This window comes from Glycine soja, chromosome 7, assembly GCF_004193775.1.
Source record: "Glycine soja cultivar W05 chromosome 7, ASM419377v2, whole genome shotgun sequence".
Classification (NCBI taxonomy): Eukaryota; Viridiplantae; Streptophyta; class Magnoliopsida; order Fabales; family Fabaceae; genus Glycine; species Glycine soja.
Window position 1 is genome coordinate 14,693,460 of NC_041008.1, and position 22,166 is coordinate 14,715,625.

The following is a 22,166-nucleotide window of genomic DNA, read 5'->3' on the forward strand; positions in this document are numbered from 1 at the left end:
CAGAAGCATGTTAGTTAGCCATTTGCTAACTCTGTTTTAGTCGCATGATTCATCATCTAATCTCCCTGCTTTGCAGATATTTTGAGTTGCTCCTCCAGCATTTAGATGTCTAGGATATTGAATCTAAACCATATTTTACAGAAATAATCCACATTGACCAATATGTTTTTGTTGACCAGTTCTATAAAAAGCTAATAATGCTAGTCCTAAATATTTTGTGAACGTTGAAATTGAAGTTAGTAGTGTGACCACCGAATAATGAATGTTTTCTTCTTTTAAGACATGAATAAAATTCAATGTCTTTGTTCAAAGCAGAGGAGGTTGGGCTGCTTTTTGAAGCAACCTACCATCAATTTTTGAAGAATGAAATGATTACAGGCCTTTGAGCTTTAGAGGGAGCAAAAGAAATTCATAGGCATTAGGCAGGTGAGTTAGGTGAAGCAATGATTTCTCATTTTCCTTTTTCTCTCAAGGATCAACCATTGATCAAGTTTTAAGGATTTGTCCTAATCATGTTACTTTTGAACTTAATCTGCGGAGGTTGTCTAGGCGTTTGAATCAGTTTTTCGATACCACATTCAGTTCTAAGTAGCAATTACATAAAAGACAATTACATATTCGCATTAACTCAAATTGAAACAGTAGATATTCTCCAAAATGACACTATTTATCAAATATTTAGCATACATTCAGAGGTGATCTTAATAACCAAAATTCCTAATTTCAAAAAAAGCTCACAATGTATCAAATATTTGATAATTTTTCAATTAAAATGAAGCTGAGTTTTACGGATCACCTGATCCGTAAAGCATGTTGAGTACTTTACGGATCAGGTGATCCGTAAAGCTCACAACGACTTTCCGATAGCGGTTTACGCCATCGCCGACAACACATGGGAAAAAAAGAAAAGGTTCACGGTGCTTACCTCGATGGTGGACGGTAACCTCCTCAACGACGGCATTGCTCTTCGCGAAAGCCTCCTCGATGCACCACCACAACAATGGCGGCAACCTCAACGAAGAAGAAGAAGAAGAAAAGCTCTGAGGTGAAAAGAATGAAGCGCAAAGAAGTGCTCTGACGTCAAGAAGAAGAGGCGCAAAGAATGAAGAAGAAGCAGGAAGAAGAATCAGGAAGAAGAAGCAGAAGCGGAAACGCGGGGGAGAGAGAGAGTCCAGGTTTTTTTCTTAAAAAATTACTGAGGGCATTATGGCCCTTTCACAACCATTGCTGGGTGCACCACCAAAACTGTTGGGTGCACCTAGCAGCACTCAAGGCAAGGCAAGGTAGGCACAGCACAATCATCAGTTGTTGCGGACTGAGTCGTGTGTCGCGTTGTTGGCATTAGAATTGATCGATTTGGGGTTGGGGCGGAAAGCGGAAACGACGTCATTCGTAGTTGGGAAGAAGATGAGTTCGCAGCAAATGCAGATGCAAATGCAAAACAGCGGTGGCAGCAGCAGTATCAGCAGCAACATCCCAGTGAGCGAGGTTTTCTGGACTCTCGTCGACAAAGCCGACAAGAAGTTCTCCAAAATCAGAGACCTTCCCTTCTACCAACGCAGCAGGTCCCATTTTTCCAATTTCTCATTCTCGTTTCTTAATTCTTAATTTTATTTAATTTGACCTTCATATAGCTTCATATATTTTCAATTTGTGTTTTCAGTTTCATTTTGAGTTTATTTATTTGTCTCACTGATTGAACAGAAAATAGATAAAAAAAACAATTGGTTTAATTTTGATGTGGTCCGTGAGGAGTTAGTTATTTTATTATTCATTTGTTAATGTAAATTGAAAGTGGCGTTTGTTTTTGTAGCACCATGGGATGAAAATCTGAACTGGGTTGTTGATGATGTTATGTCCTGAACTACGGAGTATTGCCCCCGTTTGGATAAACAACTTAATTAAGGTCCTACCAATAAGTGATTATTTATGTATAACTTGTTTTTATAATGGAGCAAAATTATAGGGTTAAACTGTTTTTGTATAAGTTATAAGCTGTTTTCATAAGTTATCCTGGAAAGCTTACTTAAAACAGCTTATGGACATTTCATAAGCTACTTTCATTAGTTCTTCCAAACTCGTACACAAATGTTTATGTCAGAAGATAAGTTCAAATAATTCGTACATAACCTCTTCCAAATGGGGCATTAGTATATTTCCTGTACTGAAAACGATATTGAAAGGGTACCTATTGGTTGACCTCCTAATGCTATACTATTGGTGTAGTACGTACTGTTTTCAAAGTTGTTCAGTTTATACAATTGTGGAAGATTTGGGTTGGTTTTGTAGATTTAATTAAAGCTTACATTGGTGGTCAGAATTTCATTATTTTGATTAATATATTGGTAGTTAACAATCGCATGGTTTATTATTAATTTTAGCTGGTTTTACAGCACAAAAATATGTTGAGAGGTTACATGTTGGTTTTGGTTGATCTCTGAAAGTAGAATTATTGTGTCTGGCTTTGTTGTAGGCATGATACTTACTTTTATAAGGTGTTCAAGGTCTACACACAATTATGGAAGTTTCAGCAGGAGAATCGGCAGAAGCTGATTGAGGCTGGGCTCAGGAGATGGGAGATTGGTGAGATTGCATCTCGCATTGGGCAACTGTATTTTGGGCAGTACATGCGCACAAGTGATGCAAATTATCTATCAGAGTCGTATATATTCTACGAGGCCATATTGACTCGGGAGTATTTTAAGGAGGGGTTGTTTCAAGATGTTAATATTGCAAACAAACAATTGAGGTTCCTAGCTAGATTCATAATGGTGTGTTTGGTGTTGAACCGAAGGGAAATGGTGCAGCAATTGGTTAATCAGCTTAAAGTATTAGTTGATGAATGCAAGAGAACATTCCAGGTTTCTCCATGTTAATTTTCTATTGTATAGTTCATTCTAAAAAATAATTTAATTGCCAATAATTGATTATGATATATGGGGTATTAAAAAAATTGTATTTGACCATTCAGCCATTCTGTTTTCTGTAAAAGCCTTTGTAAAGATGTTACATTTTCTGAGTAGTTGGCTTGGCTTGCTGCTTTGCTAATGGCTGTCTAATGTCTACTACTATGCAACCAGTATGTTCTTAGAAAGACAGGTCTTGTTGTCTATTTTCATTTATATCTTGGAGTTGGAGGTAGAACAATTAGGAAGATGAGTGCAATTGACAACTGCAGTAAGGAAAAGAACAAATAGATTTAGCTACTTCAGCTAACTAGTAGGGTTTCTCTAACTTAGGACCACTGAGTAATGTAAATATGCTTGCCCAAACTAGGATTTATTATGGTGGAGTTCCCAAATCTATCATAGAATTGATATATAAATTAGTTTTACTGTAATAGATTTTGCTAATTTGATTTTCAAGGACAAACTATCCTAAAAGCGTAAGCTATTAGGTTATGACTTGTATGAATGTTGTAGTGTCTAATATGCTCCTCACGCATTAAACTTTTGGTTTCGAAGTGTAGACAATGCATATGTCCATTTTACCTAATACTAAAATTCAACTATATTTAAAAGAGTAGATGTGATAGCGATCAAACTCCTGAGCTCTTGGTCAAATGCTCAAAGATCAAGTTTGGGTAAATAGCTTAGTTAAGTGCTTATTCAATAAGAGCTTACAGCTTATTTTGACTGAAGCTTATTAAATAAGCTTAAAAAAATTTATTGGAAGGTTATAAGCACTCTCATAAGCATAATCAAACACCTCTGTAGTACTTATATGACAAGCTCTGGAAATGCTCTTCCAAATGCCTTAAAAAAGGCTTTGATTTGATAACAGGTCAAGGGCTCCAACAGCTTAAGCTATTAGTTGAAGGCTTATATTAATGTTTTTATATCTATTGTTATTCCATCTTTTGCTTTTGATGAATTAATTCATCTGTTGATAAGTAAACATCTAAAATAACTGCACAGCTGCACAAAAATTTAAATGTACAACATCTTTAGAATAGAATAAGTTACATTGTGCTAGACTGCTAATTGGAGTGTTCCATAAAAAACATGATGCTGTCCAGTATCCAGAATATATTTTGATAGATTTATGTTTGCAGATGTATTGCAAGTGACCTTCAAACAATTTGGTTACAGGAAAGTGACTTTAAAGAATGGAAGCTGGTGGTTCAGGAAATTGTCAGATTTTTAAAAGCGGACACTGCTTTTATAAATATCAGGCCCTTGAGATACAGTCTAGTTTTGGACTCTCATCCTGATACTTTACCCCATGTAGCTGCAGCCATCACAAAGAGACATTTGAAACTACAAGATGCTGTATTAAGTAGCTTCCATCCAAATGAGGTAGGTGTCCAGGACTCTTTTGGTTCTCTTATATTGAAGAACAATTTGTTGAAAATGATAAAATCATAAGATAGTTTTTCTATTGCTATAAGATATTCTATAAAATATTATGATCTTTTGATATTGTTTCCAACTGTCGTTCCTGAACAGGTAAAGTATTCAGAGCTCACCATTGACACTTTTAGGATGCTTCAATGTCTGGAGTGGGAACCTAGTGGCTCATTTTTCCAGTCTAGTAGTTCAAAACTTAGTCAAAATGGGGCTACTGGAACTAGTCGTATCAGTTACATCCAAGACATTGCTGATCCTACCTTACCTGCAAACCCACGGAAAGCTGTGCTATATCGTCCTTCACTGACACATTTTATAGCTGTAAGTATGGAAAAATATAAGTTTTTTTTTTATCTTTTAATAGTTTTCCATGTTTTCTTTTTGGTGCACCAATAGTTTTCCATGTGCCCATAACCCACTGGTGCTTGGATTGAATTGTGCTTTGACTCCATGAAATAACTTCATGGATTTAGTGTAATGTAAGAGAGAAAGGAGAGATTATTTCATTAATGAGACTCTAAATTACTGTGACATGTAATGTATAACACTGATCTTTACCCCCCCCCCCCCCCTTCTCATTATACCTACTCTAGATTCTAGGTCAAGTACAATTGTTGTACAAGTAGTACAAGCCTCTAACTCAACAACACTAGTAAAAGTAATAAGAATCTGAATTCTAATTCTAACAATTCCAAATGGGTTGCCCTTCTCTTTTTCTATTACTTTTTTTCTGACCAATAAAGACTCCTATTTCACAACCTCATGTTTATCATCCTCTGTATATGTTCCCCTTTACTGGGCTCTTCCTCTAATGGAATTTTCAGGTTCCTTGTGCCTCATGATTCCAGAAGAATCACCTCCCTACCCCTAACTGTTTTCTCTCTTGCACTGTTGCACTATCCTTCCATTTATTCCTTCTTGAGTAAACCAGTCACTTATGTGTCCTTTCTTCAGTATAAAATGGTCTTCCATCATTTAAAATTGGGCCCAAGCCAATGTGTTTAACATCTTCCCAATGAAGCAAGGGGCTGTTTGGTTGCAAGACCATTGTCCCACATTGGTATAAGGCCATTGACAACTCTCCATCTTTTATGTTGTACTTATAAAAAACCTCCATCTCCTTTGAGAATTCCCAACTCTTTGCATTGTCCACACTTCAAGTTTAAAAGCTGCTACATGAGGGCGTATTTTAGGTGCATAAAACCATTTTGTGTGCATCTACCTTATGGTTTAAGCTTGTATAAGACTTGTGGTTGGTAATAGCAAATCTGCCCAATCTCTCTGCATATTAAAAGAGCAATTCCTTGAAACAGTTTTAGGGCTTGCTAACTTAGATCACAGTCAAATTATGATCCAACTTGACTTCATTCTGAATGTTTAAAGTCCAAAAGTGTCTCTAGATATTAGTAGTTTATTACTCAATAACTACTTAGCAATTGGACCAATAACTTATCAATTACACTTTCTTTCGGATTAGAAGTTCTTTTCTTTGATTTGAGCTTCCCAAGTGTGTCAAATTTAATAATTTATGAAGCCATCTCATGGGTACAATTTCATGATGGCTTCTCGAGGAGCTTTCCAAGATTAACTGGAATTATCATGGGGGGATCAGAGAATCAGAACATCTGGTTCTGGGTAAAATGTGATAGATTTGGACATTCATGCTTCTTTGCAGCTAAAAGAAAAAGGTTCACAGTTAGCATTAGAATGACTATTTCTTACATATTGTTTTTTGATTTCCAGATTATTTGAGCACAATTTGGTTTTTCCTTTTAATGGTTAGGTTCTTGCCACAATATGTGAGGAGCTTCCTTCTGATGGTATTCTCCTTGTGTATTTGTCGGCTTCAGGTTAGATATCCTCTGTTAACTAGGAACGTAAGCATGTAAATGTATAGGGTTATCATACTTCTTATGTCAACTAAATTCCTTTAGGTAAAGATGAACTCTGTATTTTCTACATCAAATGCAGGATATTGTGGTTCTGCCCAGAATGAATCTGGTTGCATACACTTTGGTCCTCGTGGAGATAGAGGTACATCTTGGAGAGAATTTTCGTGTACTTCCATTCTTGTACTGCATGATATGTATAATGCCAAGGAACAATAAAGATTCCTTGCATCTTTTTTTCCACAAATTTACTGTTATAGAATTTAGGTGGGAAAGAGAAAAACAGAAAGATAGAGAAAGAGGGAAAGAGAGAAGAAACGGAATTGACAGGATAGAAGGAAAGAGAAGAGAAACAGAGAGATCAAGGAAATGTGCACTGCACTCTGTGATTATCTTTCAGTCTATCTAAAATACAACAAACCTGCCTTATTTACAACTACCTAACAACCATAAAATAACAGTAGCTGACTAAAACTAACTAACTGACATCCTTTTCTTTTTATATTTACATATCAATACCCCTCCACCAAAAGAAGACCCTTGCCCTCAAGGGTTTTGCATTTCAAACATAGGGAATTGCTGTTAAAACTTGAATTAAGGAATCCATGTAGCCTCCTCATTAGGTAAACCTCGCCACTGCACCAAACTTCTAGTGATAATACGACTCTTCTTCCTTCCCATACGTTTGTTGAGAATCTTTTCAAGAAACACAGAACTAGGGATGGCTAGCCAATCAATGGGAGGATGCCTCTGCTTAACAGAGAGGTCCAGGAATAACTTGAGTAAAGAGACATGAATGTTGAGTGGATTGAGAGTTTTCTGGAAGCTGTAACTTGTAGGCAACTGGTCCTACCTTTTCCAGAATCCTATAGGGCCCATAGTACCTGGGAGCAAGTTTTTGAGAGCTTCTTGCTGCTGTAGAAATCTGTCTATATGGCTGAAGCTTCAGTAACACCCACTGGCCAATCTGAAATTCCCTATCGGACCTTCTTAAGAACTCCTTCCAAAAATTGCTTACGTAAACAGGATCCCTATCACTAATTATCTCAACTAGTGCTCCATGTAGTTTGTAAATCTGATCCATGAAATGCTGAGGTGTTGCCACTGTATATGGCTGTGAAAGGGCCACAAAATGGACATACTTGCTCATATGATCAATAACAACCCAAATAGTATCCTCACAATTGGATTTGTGAGGGCCCTCAATAAAATCCGTTGTTATACTTTCCCAAATCCGACTAGGAATAGGAAGAGGGTGCAAAAGTCTAGGGGTAGCAACTGTATCATACTTACACCGTGCACATGTATCACAATGTTCAATGAAATCCTGAACATCTTTAATCATCCTTTTCCACCAAAATAGGGATCTCAACCTCTGATATGTTGCTTGCACCCCTGAATGACCTCCTTGAGGGCTAGAATACATCCATTCCAGTAATTGTTGCCTCAACTCAGCATCATTGCCCACTATTAACTTTCCTTTCTTCCTCAAAAGTTGACCATCCCAAGTGTAGTGTCCCAAATTACCTCCCTTCCAAGCTAAATGAGACATTAAGGCATGCAAATTTGCATCTTGCTCTCAACTCTTCTCAATTTTCTGTAGAAATTCTGAGGATGAAGTATCAAGTGCCATGTGCATTAGTTGCTGACGTGGCAGCCTAGGAAGTGAATCAACCACATAATTATTGTTGCCCTTATGCTGAATCTCGTATTCATACCCGGCCAGCTTTGCCAACCAAAACATCTGAAATGAAGTCTTTAACTTCTGACCCAACAAATACCTTAAGCTTTGTTGACCTATTCGAATTATAAACTTCCTCCTCTCTAGATATTGATGCCAATGCTCCACTTCTAAGACTACAACCATCAATTCCTTCTCATAGATTGAAAGGGATTGATGCCTTGGTGCTAGTGCCTTGCTGAAAAATGCCAAAGGCTGCCTTTGCTGCATAGGTACAGCACCAATTCCATCTCCACCGCAAAATCCATTGAAAAATCTGTGAGTGCTAAAGCTGGTGTTGAAACAAGCACATTTTTCAGTATTTGAAATGCTTGACTTAGACCAATTAAAACCATTTTTCTTGAGTAATCTGGTCAGTGGTTTGGCCAAAGCTCCATAATTCTTGATGAAGCACCAAAAATAACCAGCCGGCCCTAGGAATTCTCTCAGTTGCTTCATACTTGTAGGTTTTGGCCAATCACTTATTGCTTGAATCTGCTTAGGGTTTGTAGAAACCCTTCCCTTGCTAATAATGTGCTCCAAATACTCCAACTTGTTGGCTGCAAATGTCCTCATACTTTTCTTCACAGAATACTGGTCTTCTCTCAAGATTAGCAACATCATCCTCAAATCAAAGGTAAAATCTTCATGCTGCATTTTCCACTTAAAATTCTTCCACATACCATACAACTTCAATCTTTTTACTCCAACTAACTCCACTGCAGATAATTCAGCCCCATTCTCCTTCCAACACAACCTCTTGGTCAAATCATAGTCCAAGAAATCATGGATGCTTCCTTTGTCAATGAGGATTTGAAGTGTTCTCTATCCTCATAAAGGTTGTTCCTTCCACACCTTCAATTGTATGCAAGGAAATGTTAGGATTATCTTCATTATCACATTCAGCTTCTTCTACTACAGTAACTTCTTCATCTGCAATTGCATCCTTCTGCAGTGAGGGAAATACCAGTCCTTGGTGAACTTATCAGGACAGTAAAAATAACGATTCCAAGCTCTATGATCAACTTCTTCTGCAGTTAAAGATTTCAATGTTCTTGATGAATTCTTGGGGGAAAAAGGGATGCTATTTACTGTCCTTGCTGCTGACTTCTCTTTTGGCTAGGACTCACTTTCTACTAATGCGTTCTTGCTGGACTTCCAGTTATTTGGATACTTTCTATTGTATTACTGCTTCCGGGAGCCATGTAACTCATGTTCTTGGTAGCCATTTTCCTCTCATCACGTCATCGAAGCTTTATTTCTTGTGGACATGCCAAGCTGCAAGCTTCTCTCATGGTTCTTGATTGAATAAACGGACTGGGTCAACATATTCATCTTGCAGGCCAGCCAAATAAGCATCAACAAGATAGTCTTTGGATAAGCAAGCTTACAAGAAATCACATCAAATGCATCATTAAATTCTGCCAAGGTGCCATGCTGTTGCAAACGCCTCAAATCTTGAAGGTGATCTTGATGGCATATATGGTGGTGCCCTTCTCTGCAGCTATGTCCAAGATTGATGGAAGCATAATACCTTTTGCGCATTAGCTGATGCAGCTGATTAGAAATACCCTCCACCATGTCTGAAAGTGCATCAACCTTTGCAAGCTTTTGCTCCATTTGAACAAATCTTTCTTCCATTTCACACATCATCATCATCTATGATCTTGTTTTTGTGTCCATGGGTGAAAAGATTCTGATCTATTGAACGTGAACAGCCAGCTCTGAATACCACTCTTATAGAATTTAGGTGGGAAAGAGAGAAGAAACAGAATTGAGAGGATAGAAGGAAAGAGAAGAAAAACAGAGAGGTCAAGGAAATGTGCACTGCACTCTGTGATTATCATTCAGTCTGTCTAAAATACAACAAACCTGCCTTATTTATAGACAACTACCTAACAGCCATAAAATAATAGTAGCTAACTGACATCCTTTTCTTTTTATATTTACATATCATTTACGACATGCAATTGAAAGTGGCTCAGATTGTGGAGTATGAATCTAACTTTTACTAGCCAATAATATGCTTTATCCTATGGTTCTATAAGGCGTAATGTGTGTAATATCATAAAAGTGAATAACAAAATTGAGTATGGGTAATTCTCCAGCAGATAACAAGTTGAAGGGAAGGGAGAATGAGGTAAACACAGGACAAAAGATAAAGTGAAGAATCAGTAGGTTGTGCATTTATCACTCCCAATGGCCAGATCAGTGGAGCGCTGGGCATGTTGGCAGGGGGGTGTTGGGATCCCACATCAACTAGAGATATGATCAATGTAGTCCTGATAAGGCTTAAGCATTCCTCACCTTATAAGCTAGTTTTATGGATGAGTTAGGTCCTAAGCCTAAATTCTAAGATAAATGATGAAATGCTCGTAACCAATACTATGGTTTGTTTTTGACATTATGGGGTTTAAGTATGGAAAGAGAAAGAGAGATAAAAGAAAATGAAACAATAATTAATATATTAACAAAGATAACATTTCAGTGTGTTGAATTTGTTATGTAAAACTAGCTCTAACCCCTATTTATATTGATCATAATCCTAACTACTAAAGGAAACAAATCATGAAAAGATAAGGAAACATGGGAACTAATAGTAAGAGATAATGAGGAAATAGGGAAACTAATCCTAGCGGATAATCTAAGATATGATAAGATACTTTTGATATTTTCTTATATTCTAGCACGTCCCTTCAAACCAAGGCTTACTAAGCTTTAAGCTGGTTACAAATAAATCCTTTAAATAAAAGAAATCAAACTATACAATTTCAGATTGTGGAGACAAGTCTTTGGGACTATCATGGGGCCAACTCACAATCCTGTTAAAGCCATGGACCAGGCTGGCTGAATTCTCTAGGAATGCCACAGGCCAAACTCATATCTTTGGCCAGAATAGTACGACTGAGGTCACAACACTAGAACAAACCAAAGAAGGAGATGGCATAAATAGAGAGCATGACTAAGGATTGTCAGAAAAAGGACATGAATGTTGTAAAATTGTCTAAAACACGCTGGTGAAATGAACAATGAAGGAGATCAAAATCTGAAGAAAAGCATGGATTTTAGAATGCCAGAGTTATAAAGGCAATTGAAGAAAGGAATGAAGGACATGGCTGGAATAAAGAACACAATTGAGGACTGCCGGAAAGAGGACACAGTTGAAAAATTGTTTGAAACACACCAGTAAAATGCACAGTGGAGGGGAAGACAGAGGAGACAACTGGAAGAAGGATTCATTGGAAGTAGGGTTGGAAATGAGTCGAGTTGAGCCGAGCTTGGTTTAGTTTGATTCGGCTCGTTAATCTTTAGCTCAGCTCGAAACTCGACATTAACCTTTTTTTTTCAGCTTGACTTCAACTTGGTTTAAGTATGCAAACAGCTTGGTCCAATTCGTTAGCTCAAATCACGTGAACCAAGAGTAAAATTTTTAAAATCCTCTACATTTCAAATTTTCAATTTATTAGTTGATTTTAGATAAAATGATTGTTTAGTTTTTAAAAAAGGTAAAACTGAACTTATTCTATCATCTTTGTAGGGCCATAAGGTATGACCCAAAAAAACATAATTACAACCAAAGTCTGCATAAATAAAATAATAGAAAACCCAATTAATCATATATATTATACGCAGTTCAAGTTCGACTCATTTATTTAACGAGTTCAATTTTTAGCTAACATTCATCTTATTTTTGTTCATGAACCAAGTTCAACGAGCTGATTATCGAATCAAGTTTCTAATTATTTTCAAGTTGGTTTGATTCATTGTTACCCCTAATTGGAAGGAACAAAACAGCAGAAGGGAGTGAAAATGCAACAGATGTGAAAAGCTTGATTTGGCAATGATGACCAACACCAAAGAAGAAACAAGGTGAGAGACCACTAATTCATAGCAAGAATCATGACAATAAAGTAGAACTCGAAACTTTAGGGAATTTGGCAGCGTAGTGTCAAGAGCTGGTCTCAAAGGATGGTATCACTCTAATACCATGTTGAAATTATGGGGTTTTAAGTATAGAAAGAGGAAGAGAGATAAAAGAGGATGAAACACTAATTGCTATATTACAATATGTCGCTGTGTTTTATAAAACCTATAGCACTAACCCTTCTTTATACTAATCATAATGCTGACTAATTAAATAAACAAATCATGATAAGTAAATATGGTAACTAATCCTAAGAGATAAGCAGGAAATCAGGAAACTAATCCTATAAGATAATCTAGGATATGATAAGATATTTTTGGATGTTTCCATATATTCTAACAGTCGTATGCTAGGTAAAATTGGTCTCTAAAATGACCTAGATCACTAGATGAGGGTTGAAGGGAAGTGGATATGGTCCGAGTGAAGGATTCAACTGATTCCATGGAGTAAACTGGTCAATTGTTGAAGGCATTAGCCCTCATGCACCATAAAGTATGGCATCTGTGAGTCAAGCATGGCATGTCAGAACATGGGTCAATGGCTAAAGATCCAGCTGGATGCTCTAGCCATTTGGAACTGTTTCATAATCTCTGATGGTTTGGATGCTGAGCCATGCGCTGTGATCCTACCAGAAGTGAAGCCTAAGGAATGTTTTCCAGAATGATCTACAAGGAGGAAAGTTGAGAGGCAAGAATGCTGCGGGGCAGTTGGCACAATGCATTTGGGACTAAAGTTTTCTTCTATTGATAGAGTGGTTGAATCCTTGTCACCCATATTCTTCATAGCTAAAATAAATTTTAAAACATAAAGTAAAGCAAGCTTGTGAGTTATCCATGTTTCAAGCCCAAATGACCCTTACATGAGGGGATGTGTTATTCAAAATCATCATTGGTCCTCTAGCTAACTTGTTAAGCTTTTAAGATTATTGGTTCTTGACATGTTTTATTCAGATGCTCTTTGTGGGTCTATTTATAAACCATATGCATACAATGTGAAATGTTTCATCTATTCTTGAAAATTGATTCCTTCCATAAATAGCCTTAAGTCACTGTTAATTTTTCTGAAATTGGTCCAAGCGGACTGGAGAGAGGACATTAATTATGGTCATGGTTATAGATTGGAAAAATCCTTTAATATCAGAATAGTTTCCCTGCTCAAATTTTCATTATGATGATAATTTAAGTGCTCATATTGTACATGGTTTTGTTGGAATTGCAGAATACTTTAACCCAATCCCTTTTCAGGATCAAACTGCATATATCCATCTGACTTTCTACCGTTTACTAGAAGACCACTTCTTTTAGTCATTGATAACGACAACAGCAAAGCTTTTAAGGCAAGCCTTACATACTTAATTTATTTATCGTTTGATTTTTCTTTTAAATATTGAATTTATTACCTGTGTCTATAGTATTCTATATATCTAACTTTACCAAATAATTAGGTGGGAAGTTGTTTATAGCTTGTGCATTTAAAGGTGGTGGAGGAGGAGGATTTGATTAGAATCCATTGGGTTAGAGTTAGTGATTGAACCCTGGTCTTGATACCAATATTAGAGTTTAGAGAAAATTTAGAAGAAAGTTTTTGTATTCTGGAAAAATGAATTCTTGGTTACAAACAATGAATGATCAACTATTTATAGATGTACGGATGAAGCACCTAAAGACGAACCACCAGTAACTGAGAGTTAGTTACAGATGTCGCTATCAAATAACTAACTGAAAACAACAGCTAACTACATTATTACAAAAGTTATACACAAACTGATTACAGAATACAGAGTAAAACTGTACTCTAATATGAAGCAACAAGGGAGTTTGGATTGGTATTCAAAATTCTCCTCAGGCTTGGTTTGGCCACTTTATTAGCACTTCTCAAACCTGAAGCCTGGTTCATAGGGAAGTCAATGGTTCTTTTTTTTTTTTTGTCATTGTGAAGTATCTACCTTATTTATTAGAATGACATTGCTTGCAAACTTAAAACTAAAAAATTCACTGAATTACTTGAGTGATTTACACTTACGGGTATTTGCGGGCCGGTTTTGACCAAATTCAGGACTCAACCCAATCAAATTTGATCGGTTTGGTTCGGTTCTGTTTTTACAAATTTATTTTTGAAACCCAACCTTACCCATTCATGAACGGTTTGATTTAGTTCAGGCTAACAGGTTATCAGTTTAAATTTGATCTTTTTTTTCTTCTTCTTAGAACTACTATTTTATAATAAGATTCATCCAAATATCCAATACAATTAACACAATTTATCAAATGTTTGTAGTAAAATTGATTCATTTAATACCATCAACATAATATTTTAAAATAGACTAATACAAATTAAAACAAAATATTCTTCAACGAGATTTACTATAATAGTTTGAATCACAAGTATTTCTTACAAACTAATTTCTTACAATAAGCTTTGCTGCAATCAGATTTGCTACAATTAGATTTGTTGCGACAAATTTGCTGAATCAAATGAACAAAACATGATCCATTAATATTATAAACATAACAGAAAAAATAAATATGAAAAAAAGGTGAAACAAATAACAATGTACCTGAAAGTATATCGTAAGAAGTTTTAACACTAGTAGTCCCAACACTTGAAATCTCAATATTAACCGTATTTAAAGCCAAACCAAACAACTCTAAAAATTTTGATTCGTTTTGATCGGTTCGATTTTGATCGGATCTATAAATCTAAACCCGTGACCCAATCCGTATATAAATGGTTTTGATCGGTTCGGTTCGGTTTTGACCCGTACTCGTAAACACCCTTATTTACACTTAACAATAGTATATCAATTACATGACGGGATAAAAACTTGTATTTACATGAAAAAATAATTATTTATCTTGCATCCATAATCTTTGGTATAGTGGTCATCCTGCTATCTACTATACCACTAAAGCATTTTTGGCATTGGCTATTTGTGCCACTATCCTATCCGGAACTGACTACTAAGCTTTCTTAAATGTCAAGCATATGTAGATCTACTTAATGTAGTAATTGTACCTAGATTCAGTAGAGGCAGGAAGTTTGATACAATTGGGTATTTCAAGTAAGTTTTACGAATTTTGTGTAATGGAAAAATGTTGGTTGGTCTGGAAGAGTCCATTGCTAAATGCTAATACTTGCCTTCTTCACATCCTGTGATTATAGCTTACTCTGGGATATTTAAAAAGCATTTGATCAAAATATGCAGGACATAGCAGAAGCGGAAAAGGGAGAATCAGTTGCTATGCTCCTTTCTCCAAGCTGTTCGCCTGCTTTGTCTGATTGCTCACATAATTCAAATGGGAGCCTATTCACCATGTTTCTTACAGCTCCGCTGCAAGCTTTCTGTATGCTGTTAGGACTTTCAGGCACTGATATTGATTTGGTCTGATATAAACGCCCATTCCTTCTTTTGAGCAAGTTCCTTTAAAAAAAAAAATTATTTTCATTTTCTGAAAGTTGAAGTTTCTATTGCTATGCCTGATCCTTCGGCAACTTAAATTTGATCTCAGGACCCATTCAACAAAGCGGAAATGCTGCTCTCATCTTCATTAAATAACTGGGGACTAGCATTGGCAACATCAGACACACTTAATCCTGTTTGGGGACAGATTTTCGGTGATCCCTTCATAAGAAGGCTTCTTTTGAGGTAAAACTTGTAATTTCCGTTTTGATATTGATTATTACTATCTGCCATAGTTCTCTCGCTTCTCGGTTTCAGACTGTACTACGATGTCATCTGTGGCTGTGACACATCTAAATCTTTCTGTTGTGCATCTGTTAGTGTTCACTAATTCTTTTTTGTTGATGATTCATCACAATTTTGAAGATTGTTGGGGCCATTGTTAAGAACATAAATTGAATGTTTATTATGCTTTATTTGAAGAAATTGAGTTTCTTCTGCTGTTGTGTGGGCTCGTTACATTCAATAATTTTTAATTTGGATGTTTATTATTATTATTATTATTATATTAGTTCTCTCACTTCTCTGTTCCAAACTGCACTCTTATCATGCATTTGTCACACATCTTGACTTCTATCCTTCTATTGTGCTTCTGTCAGTGTTCATTAACTCATTATTATTGATGATTTATCACAATTTTAAAGATTGTTAGGGCTGTTGTTAAAAACTTAACACTGATTTAATGTGCGATTATGCTTCATTTGAAGAAATTTTAGTTTCTTCTACTATTGTGAGGGCTCAATACACTCAAGACTTTTAAATCGCTTGAATTACCTGCTCAAATACCCTCAACACTTTTAAATCGCTTGAATTACCTGCTCAAATACACTCAACACTTTAACTCACTTGAATTACCTTTTGCAAATCATCTTATCCAAACTCAGCCGACTACAATATTTTTGTTGTAATAGCAGATAACTTGGAGTTAGTCTAACTATGCTAGTATACTCAAATTCTGTTGTTTGCACAGGAATTGAGACTTACAAATTGTCTCAACTAACTCAAGTCTTAAAATTTAACTGATACCTAAAGTTTCTGTTGAAAAATCTCTTAAGGGTTGAGTTACTTTTACATCATTGGATGCTAGGCTATTGAATAGTTTTATACTCGCAATTGAGCTCATAAATTTGTGACTCTATCTATTGTTCTTATGCCAAGTCTGTTCTCTTTTACTTTTTTAGTTTGATAGATTATTGAAACCAACCTTTTTGTTTCCCTCTTTGTGCAGATTCATATTTTGCCAGGCTGTGTTGACCCTATATGCACCAGTTTACAATGACAACAAATTCCTTCCAACATGTGTCCCTTCTCTTCCAACGCCTGTCCTGCCCCCAAGTTACTCGTATCAGAGTGTCATTCTGAATCTAGCCAGCATGTTTGGTGCAACTAAGCATTTTATCTTCTCAGAGGATGTTCTTCCTGAAAATATACAAACCAACATCATGAATCAGTTAACTCTATGAAGATAACCAAAAGCTTCACTTCAGTAGAATGATAATGTATACAGCTTGTTTGTATAGCAAGAAAACATGAATTCTATCAACATTTCTGTTTGTTCCTGGTGGATTTCCTAGAATTTAAGTTCAGCCTTTAGTGTGAACATGGTTTTTTGTTATCGAACTTTTTTTTTGGATCTTAGGTTTTGTGCCTTTGACAAGAGAACTTCTAACGTGGATTGAATTTCAATATGTTCGTTACATAACAAGTTTCATGGTCGAGAAGAATGGAATAGAGCAAGGGGAAGGAAGTTTTGCATAGAAACCTTATTTTTTTTCTTTCGCTACGACCATTGTCGTCATGCTTTAATGTTTCTTCACTTAAATGCTTCGTTAATGTTTTGTAATGAATGCAATCATGGCATTTTCTCTGCATCTTGATCAATCTTTTTGTTTATTTATTAATTACCTTGGAAACTAAAATCACATTTGTATTTTAAATATTTTTATTTGTGGTTCTGCTCAAGAACTTTGGACATTCTTTTGATTACTATAGATAGGTCTTTCACGTTTATAGACAGCCATAAGTAGTCAACAGAAGTATACATTGTTATGAAACAGCTAAAGTGCCTAGAGAATACACAAAATTTTGTAACTAAAATTAAATGCTGATCAGGTTTTAATTCCTATATGATTAGTCTCCGATTGTTGACTGGAAAATGCTTTTTATGGACAAAAAATTCTGTGTAATATTCATTTAACACTAATTTTGGCAATAACTGAAAATACATATGCATGACTACGATAAAATAAGTTGGATTAAGTTAGGTTTTATAAGGCATGTGTCGGGCATATTTCTTAAAGTGGATAAGTGATCATTTTGGTCCTTGAATATGGAAACCAATGATAATTTAATCTTTGAAAGAATAAAAATTTTGGTTGTCTCTAAATATGTAAAAAGTGTGATAATTACATCTTACTTATAATTTAATGATAAATTATTTTTAAATTTTACAAGTTAATGTCAAATTAATCCTTAACCGTATAATTTTAATGACAAAATAGTCCTATTAAATTAATGACAATAAAAAATTATTATAATTTTACACATCCAAAGACTAAATCAAATTTTTTATTCATTCAAAGATTAAATTATCACAAATTTATACATTTAAGAATCAAAATGCTCATTTATCCTTCATAAATTTCATCAAGTTAATAGGCCTAAACTAGTATAAGCTAATCGAAAAAAGTTCTTAAAATATTAATAAATATGCTTGTTAGACTTAAAATGGTATTTAAATGGCTTAAAACTTCAACAAAGTATGTAGTAAATGACTAATTTGACTTGAGCATGATCTCAATTTGTAAGTTCCGACAAGTTGTCTTATTTGCACCCCCAATTTGTAACTCCTTGCATAATATTGAGCAACAAAAAATATGAAAATTAACAATAATAGAAAAAGAATACTCGGTAAAGAATCCAGAATCCAAGCCTTTCCATCTAAATTGCTTTCTATCCATCCTTTAATTTCAATATTATATTTGGGGTGTTGCTAGGTGCACCCAACATTTTATTTGAATGGGCAAAAATGTCCCTAGGTTAAATTTAAAAAGAAAAAGTGCACCCATACGCTTCTTCTTCTTTTGCGCTGTTGCGAACACTTTTTCTTCTTCCGCGCTGGTGCTCTCCTCCACTCTTCTTCTTCTCCTGCTTTCGGTGCCATTGACGACCTGCATTGGTGCATTTTCATGTTGCTCTGCCGTCGAGGTAAGTTTTTTCTTTCTCCATGCATTTCCTTTGATAGTTTTGTTGATTTACGGATGAAGGGTAGAGGACTTAGGTATTAGTTCATACGGATGTAGTTCATCTGTATTTAGGATTGATTTTGTAGCGTTCATACGGATAAAGTTCATCCGTATGATTGATACGAATGAACTTCATCCGAATGACTCATACGGATGAAGTACATTTGTATGAATCATACAGATGAACTACATTCGTATGAGCCATACGGATGAACTACGAATGTACTTCATCCATATGAAGAATTTTATTTTATTTTTTGGCAAATTTTGTATTATTTTTTTTTTGAAAAATTTATGTATTTGTTTGTTTTGTATTAAAAATAGGTATGTTTTGTGTTTATTAAAAACATATCAATGATTGCATGGTGGTATGAAATAAATTATAAACTTTAATAGTAAATAATAGGTATGTTTTTTGTTTTTGATGTTTAATATATTTGAATGAAAATATTGATTAGGGTTAGTGGCTAGGGTTTAGTTTATTACAAAATGTAGATATGTATAGGTTAGTGTGTAGTGGCTTAGGGTTCAGCTTAGGGTTTACTTTAGGGCTTAGGGTTTAATATAGATGGTGGTATGTTATTGGTAGTTTTAGAAATTGTAGATATTTAGTGGCTAGGGTTTAGTTTAGGGCTTAGGGTTCAACTTAGGGTTTACTTTAGGGCTTAGGGTTTAATATAGATGGTGGTTTGTTATTGGTAGTTTTTGAAATTGTAGATATTTAGTGGTTAGGATTAGTGGCTAGGGTCTAGTTTAGGGCTTAGGGTTCAACTTAGGGTTTACTTTAGGGCTTAGGGTTTAATATATATGGTGGTATGTTATTGGTAGTTTTTGAAATTGTAGATATTTAGTGGCTAGGGTCTAGTTTGGGGCTTAGGGTTCAACTTAGGGTTGAGTGTAGGGCTTAGGGTTTAATATATATGGTGGTATGTTATTTGTAGTTTTAGAAATTGTAGATATGTAGTGGTTAGGGTTTAGTTTAGTGCTTAGGGTTTAGCTTAGGGTTGAGTGTAGGGATTAGGGTTTAATATATATGGTGGTATGTTATTGGTAGTTTTTGAAATTGTAGATATTTAGTGGCTAGGGTCTAGTTTGGGGCTTAGGGTTCAGCTTAGGGTTTACTTTAGGGCTTAGTGTTTAATATATATGGTGGTATGTTATTGGTAGTTTTAGAAATTGTAGATAAGTAATGTGTAGGGTTTAGTTTAGTGTTTAGGGTTTAGCATAGGGTTTAGTGCAGGGCTTAGGGCGTAGGCATTAGTGTTTAGGTTGGTTGGATTAGGGTTTATCAGCTAGGGGTGAGGATTGAGGGTTATGTAGGTTTATTGTTATATGAATAGTCAATAGTGAGTTTGACAAAAAAAATACATGTGCATCATGATTTACAGATCATGGTCAGAACCAGAGGTTTAGGTCGTGCCCTAGGTTGGGTTATAGGCAGAGCCGTGGGGAGACAGGATGATCATGATTCAGATGATGTTCCCCAGCGACGAAGGCCTATCGCATCTGCATGTAGGCAACGAGAAGCTGCCCATGTTGCTAAGGATGCTCCTGAGATGACTAAGGACGTAGCTGCACCTAGTGCAGAAGCTCCTGATGATGGTGAAGGATCTCCTATTGATGATGCTGAGGGATTCCCAGGTGGACCACGTGACCCATCAGTGCTGACTGAGTTTGCTGACCATGTTGCAGTTAGCATATGGAATGGAGAGGTATTTTAAATTTTTAAGTAATTTTTTTGTTAATTATTTGTTATTATAGAATTTTTTGTGATAATTTAATATTTTATTTTATGTTATTTGGAATCATTTATACTTCAATTCAGGAATGCCCTAAATTGAAGTTAGCCTCCCACAGAAGGAAAGTTGAGAAATTTGAGAGGTCAACTCCAAAAATTGAAGGGCTAGTCGCTGCCACTAGATTAACTCCTTTGATAGTGTGTTCAATAGACACTGGCGATCGGGGAGTTATATCCACTTTTGTCGAGAGGTGGCACAAGAAGACTAGCAGTTTCCATCTTCCAGTAGGAGAGCTGACCATCACGTTGGATGATGTGGCGTCACTACTTCATCTTCCGATCATAGGCGCCTTCCATAGCTTCGAGCTTCTGCATGTGGACGAAGCGATGATTATGTTGGTGGAGTTGCTAGAAGCTAAGACTGCACAATGTCATGGGGCATACGTACGCCTATCGTGGCCACGGGATATTTATCAGAGGAGATGTGAGGCCTGACATTGGACTATTGTAGCTCGTGCGTATCTCCTACACTTGCTTGGTTGCACTCTTTTCGCTAACAAGAGTGCAACACATGTTCATGTAGTATATTTAGACACTTTTCGAGACTTGGCTCAGAGTGGAAGCTATGCATGGGGAGCTGCCACCCTAGTGCATATGTATGATTAGTTAAATGATGCTTCTCAAAGCAGGGACCGACAGCTTGCTGGTTACATTACTTTATTACAGGTAAATTTTATGTTTTTAATATGTTAAATTGGATTATGATTTAAATATGTATTTAATATGTTTATTTTACATTTCTTTTATGTTGATGTCATGTGTGTAGTGTTGGATATATGAGCACTTTCCCAGTGTTCATGAGAGCGTGACTGATGAAAAGTATGATGAGACGTCACCACGTGCCTGCCAGTGGCTTACTATGAAAGCATATTCGAAGGGATTCCCTGCATCAACGTACCAGACACGTATAGATGCACTGACAATCCCTGACGTATGCTGGATGCCTTATGGTGAGCACCGAGGAGTTAGGGCGTTTGACCTCATTTCATGCTTTCAAGGTGAGCTTAGATAGGGTCCTGTTGTGGTCACACATTGACGAAAGAGGGTGGTGCGACAATTTGGCTACGTTCAGACCATTCCTCCACTGCCTATGGGTGCCACCTTGTCATTTGAGGATATCGACGACAGGTGAATGCATTACTTGGACCATCTAGCAGCAGGGGGACAGATTTTTCTTGTGCCTGGCCAGTGTGCACCAAATTACATGGACTGGTTCTTCGGGAACTCTCATCCGTTCATCACACCCACGCAGGCAACTGATCCACCCAGACATCCACCTGTCCCACAACATGAATCACACGTGGAGCCAGATATCCCTAAGGTCCCAGTGAAACCAGAAGCTGGACCTACACATGCACCTTTGATGTGGAGCAGCCTAGACATGCAATGGTAAGATGACTTGCTTTAATGTTTTATTAAATGTTATTTATTTCTAATATTGTAATTGCATATGTGTTTTTTTGAATGTCATAGGATGCGTGCCAAGCGATCGCAGAAAGGTTGGAGCGTGTGCTCAACCTAAGGATGGTCATAGATGGAAATGTTTATGTTAGGGCACGACGCATGGATCAGTCATAGATGATGTCTATATGTTGTATTTGACAACATTTTTGTTTTTCCTAACATTTTGTATTTGTTACATTATTTTGGTTATAACTTTTATTGTATGTTTATTCTAGTTGTGTGTGTCTTCTATTAGCCTAAATTTTTGCGTTCACATGTTTATGTTGATTCTCATTGTGCATCGCGAACAAAATTAGTCTGTGACTTATGACAAAAA

General features: G+C 36.1%; 2 protein-coding genes and 1 long non-coding RNA gene across 3 annotated transcripts; all 3 read left to right on the top strand.

Moving 5' to 3' along the window:
• Positions 1 to 1,231: 1,231 nt before the first annotated feature.
• On the top strand, positions 1,232 to 17,214 carry LOC114418855 (protein SCAI-like). Its single transcript, XM_028384394.1, has 10 exons — positions 1,232 to 1,565; positions 2,474 to 2,861; positions 4,092 to 4,298; positions 4,449 to 4,670; positions 6,133 to 6,199; positions 6,321 to 6,383; positions 13,128 to 13,219; positions 15,089 to 15,265; positions 15,393 to 15,529; positions 16,572 to 17,214. Exons 1-10 carry the CDS (start codon positions 1,408 to 1,410, stop codon positions 16,804 to 16,806), a joined length of 1,746 nt encoding a protein of 581 aa, XP_028240195.1. The 5' UTR covers positions 1,232 to 1,407; the 3' UTR covers positions 16,807 to 17,214.
• On the top strand, positions 6,396 to 10,094 carry LOC114418856. The gene is made up of 2 exons (XR_003668121.1): positions 6,396 to 8,595; positions 8,684 to 10,094. It is a non-coding gene; the product is annotated as an uncharacterized LOC114418856 (long non-coding RNA).
• A 2,765-nt stretch (positions 17,215 to 19,979) lies between the features above and the next one.
• LOC114420401 lies at positions 19,980 to 21,398 on the top strand. The gene is made up of 4 exons (XM_028386307.1): positions 19,980 to 20,300; positions 20,414 to 20,721; positions 21,016 to 21,052; positions 21,153 to 21,398. The coding sequence occupies exons 1-4, from the start codon at positions 19,980 to 19,982 to the stop codon at positions 21,396 to 21,398; spliced, it is 912 nt and encodes a 303-aa protein (XP_028242108.1).
• The last annotated feature ends 768 nt before the right edge of the window (positions 21,399 to 22,166 follow it).